Source organism: Nicotiana attenuata, chromosome 11 (assembly GCF_001879085.1).
Source record: "Nicotiana attenuata strain UT chromosome 11, NIATTr2, whole genome shotgun sequence".
NCBI lineage: Eukaryota > Viridiplantae > Streptophyta > Magnoliopsida > Solanales > Solanaceae > Nicotiana > Nicotiana attenuata.
In genome coordinates this window covers 17,728,708-17,731,339 of record NC_031999.1, presented here as the reverse complement: position 1 = coordinate 17,731,339, position 2,632 = coordinate 17,728,708, and the positions used below count along the sequence as shown (strand labels likewise).

Below are 2,632 nucleotides of genomic sequence, written 5' to 3'. Positions count from 1 at the left end.
GTACGTAATAGATAAACAACTTCATTCTCCCCCTTTCTTTGCACCCTTTTCGCCTTAATATTATGTCTTTTAGAGAAGGTTCATGATTAGGATTCTTTCAAGTTAAAAGCATGTCAAGTCATAGACAACTGTGAGAAGAAAGTAACAAAGCACTCATAGTGTATATTAGAAACAATCGCCGCAATTGCACAAGAACTTCTGATTAAGGTAATGCATGTGTGAGTAATTTACTATTTCTAAGAAATATTTTTGTTAGAATATAAGAATGAAGAATGAACATCAAAGTGTTATTGACCAAGCATCATGGAGTTTCATGTATACATATCTTACAAGAAAACCAAGTAATATCATCTTTCAAGTAAGCCCTTAACATAAACCATGCCTTTTTCACTCAGCTGTAGCTCCTTCCGCATTTTCTCTACTTCTTGGTCATCGCCTTGAACAACGATTTCTGACAAGCTTCCATCATCTCCTACCGTCATTTTCACCTTGATCTGCTCCTTTCTGGATGCTCGAGTCCAATAATATACACCCCTGCTCCCAATTTGAGAGAAACAGTTTGCAATCAACAACAACACACAATCAGAGTTGACAGATGAATATTTTTATTAGCAGTACTTACGCTAACGGACTTAAGGCAGTGATCCAGAACCAATTATTGCCTACATCAGGAACTGTTATAGTAAGAACAAGGGCAACACTTCCCAAGCTTATGCAGGTGCAGAAAGTTAGCAATGCTGCTTGTCCTCGGCTTGGAACCATCATTCCCTCAAACCTTCAGGATGCAAAAGTTACATTAGTCTCAATGAGAGAGAGAGAGAAGGCTGAAACAATCACTATAGGTATTTGCAATAATTAAATATCCTCCATTAAGGCAGAAGTGCTCTCTCACAGGTCAAGGCATCACAAATATACTAATATGACAAATTAATTGTAGTGTCACTCACCTACATAGATATTTTTTTAAATAATAGTGGTGATGTTGTACAAATTTTCTGAATATCATCTCTAATATGTTATCTCAAGCATCGGAGAAGAAAACCTTACAGTGTGCACCTCGGATGAAAAGATAAGAAAAGAGCTTAAACTACTAATCCAAAGCACGACCACTTTTAGCAGAAAATAACATTCAATCATAAACATGAGTAAAGACAAACTTATGCAGCCAATAGCCGAATTTGCAGCCATTTCAGGCCAGTGCTATTCGCATCAATTATGCAAAATTGGGCTGGGAAAAGCTAAAGAATAACAACAGCAACAACAACAACAACGAACCCAGTGTATTCTCATAAATGGGGTCTGGGGATGGTAGCGTGTACGCAGACCTTACCCCTACCTTATAAAGATACGGAGGTTGTTTCCGATAGACCCTCGGCTCAAGGGAAAAAGCTAAAGAATAAAAATGAAAAAAAAAACTCCATTTTATAACAGTGCAGTTGTCCAATCGACTAAGTTTACTGTTATTTTAACTTTTCTTTTTCAGAATTCAACTCCTTTGCCCAGACAAAAGTTAGAGAAAAAGGATACTCTGACAATTGGACTATCACCCTTAGAGGATAAGGCACAAAGATAACATAAGTTTAAAAAAAGAAAAAAAATACTAGTGGTTGGGAGTGGTTTACTCACGTAATAGTCTCTCCTCTATCCAACACAGAAAAGTTATTTCGAGTGAAGAATGAAAGAATTTCGCCAGCAACCTGGTTAGCTGCCTTCTTCCCCTCCTCTATACCTTCCTTAACAAATGTCTTCTGCACTATCTGCATCCAAAAATTCACCATAAAAATACATGATAAGAAAAAAACCAAAAAGAAAATGTACACCCGGAATTAAGCAAATGAATGACCTTGGATTTGACAGATCGTTTAATAAGGGACCAAAGACCCGGAACAGAAATGACAAAGAGACCGAGTGAAGTGTAGTAGCTAGCTACTGAATAACCAGCATCTGCTGCTGCTACTGAAAAGAGAGATGATGGGTTTTCTTGAAATTGGTCAAGGACAAGTACAGGAGCTGAAGTAGTAGCAGCAGTGAAGAGGGCATCGGTAAATGCGTGAACGGTGAAGCGGGTTCTGGGTTTTGTTCGGAGACATAGATGACGATGGTGGTGCTGAAATTCTCGGGTACTGAGGAAACTAGAAGGAAGGGAGAGAGGAGAGAGCAGAAGCTTTGCTGCCATTGGAACTATTTGGTGGCAGCGATTGAAACACACAAATAAATGTGCGGAGACGAAACAGTTTATAGTTCGTTACCGAAGTTATCACTTCCACCTTCCAACTACTTATAATTGCATTTTTATCCCTCTTTTCTTTTTACTTTGGCCAAATACCTAGATAGCCCCTTAAAGTTGACATAATTTGTAAATTAGACCCTTCCAACTTAGCTAGTGATCAATAGATACTTATTCTTGGTAGAAGTATGTCTTATGAAACTATGTTTCTCACTCATACTCTCCTCTTCTTCTTCTTCAATTTTCTACCACCCAAAGAAATCACTATTGTTGGCCATTCAATAAGCACACCAGATCCTTCAAAATCATTTTTATCTCCTCACTTGGCAGACCGTGCATTTTCTTCTTCTTTTCCCTTCTCTCTCTCCCCAATCTCTTTCTTTGATATATGAAGCTTAATAGTTC

General features: G+C 38.0%; 1 protein-coding gene across 1 annotated transcript; it reads right to left on the bottom strand.

The window, feature by feature from the left end:
- LOC109234195 (protein COFACTOR ASSEMBLY OF COMPLEX C SUBUNIT B CCB1, chloroplastic) lies at positions 227 to 2,260 on the bottom strand. The gene is made up of 4 exons (XM_019400076.1): positions 1,844 to 2,260; positions 1,627 to 1,757; positions 623 to 775; positions 227 to 534 (listed from the first exon to the last, which is right to left on the bottom strand). The coding sequence occupies exons 1-4, from the start codon at positions 2,174 to 2,176 to the stop codon at positions 348 to 350; spliced, it is 804 nt and encodes a 267-aa protein (XP_019255621.1). The 5' UTR covers positions 2,177 to 2,260; the 3' UTR covers positions 227 to 347.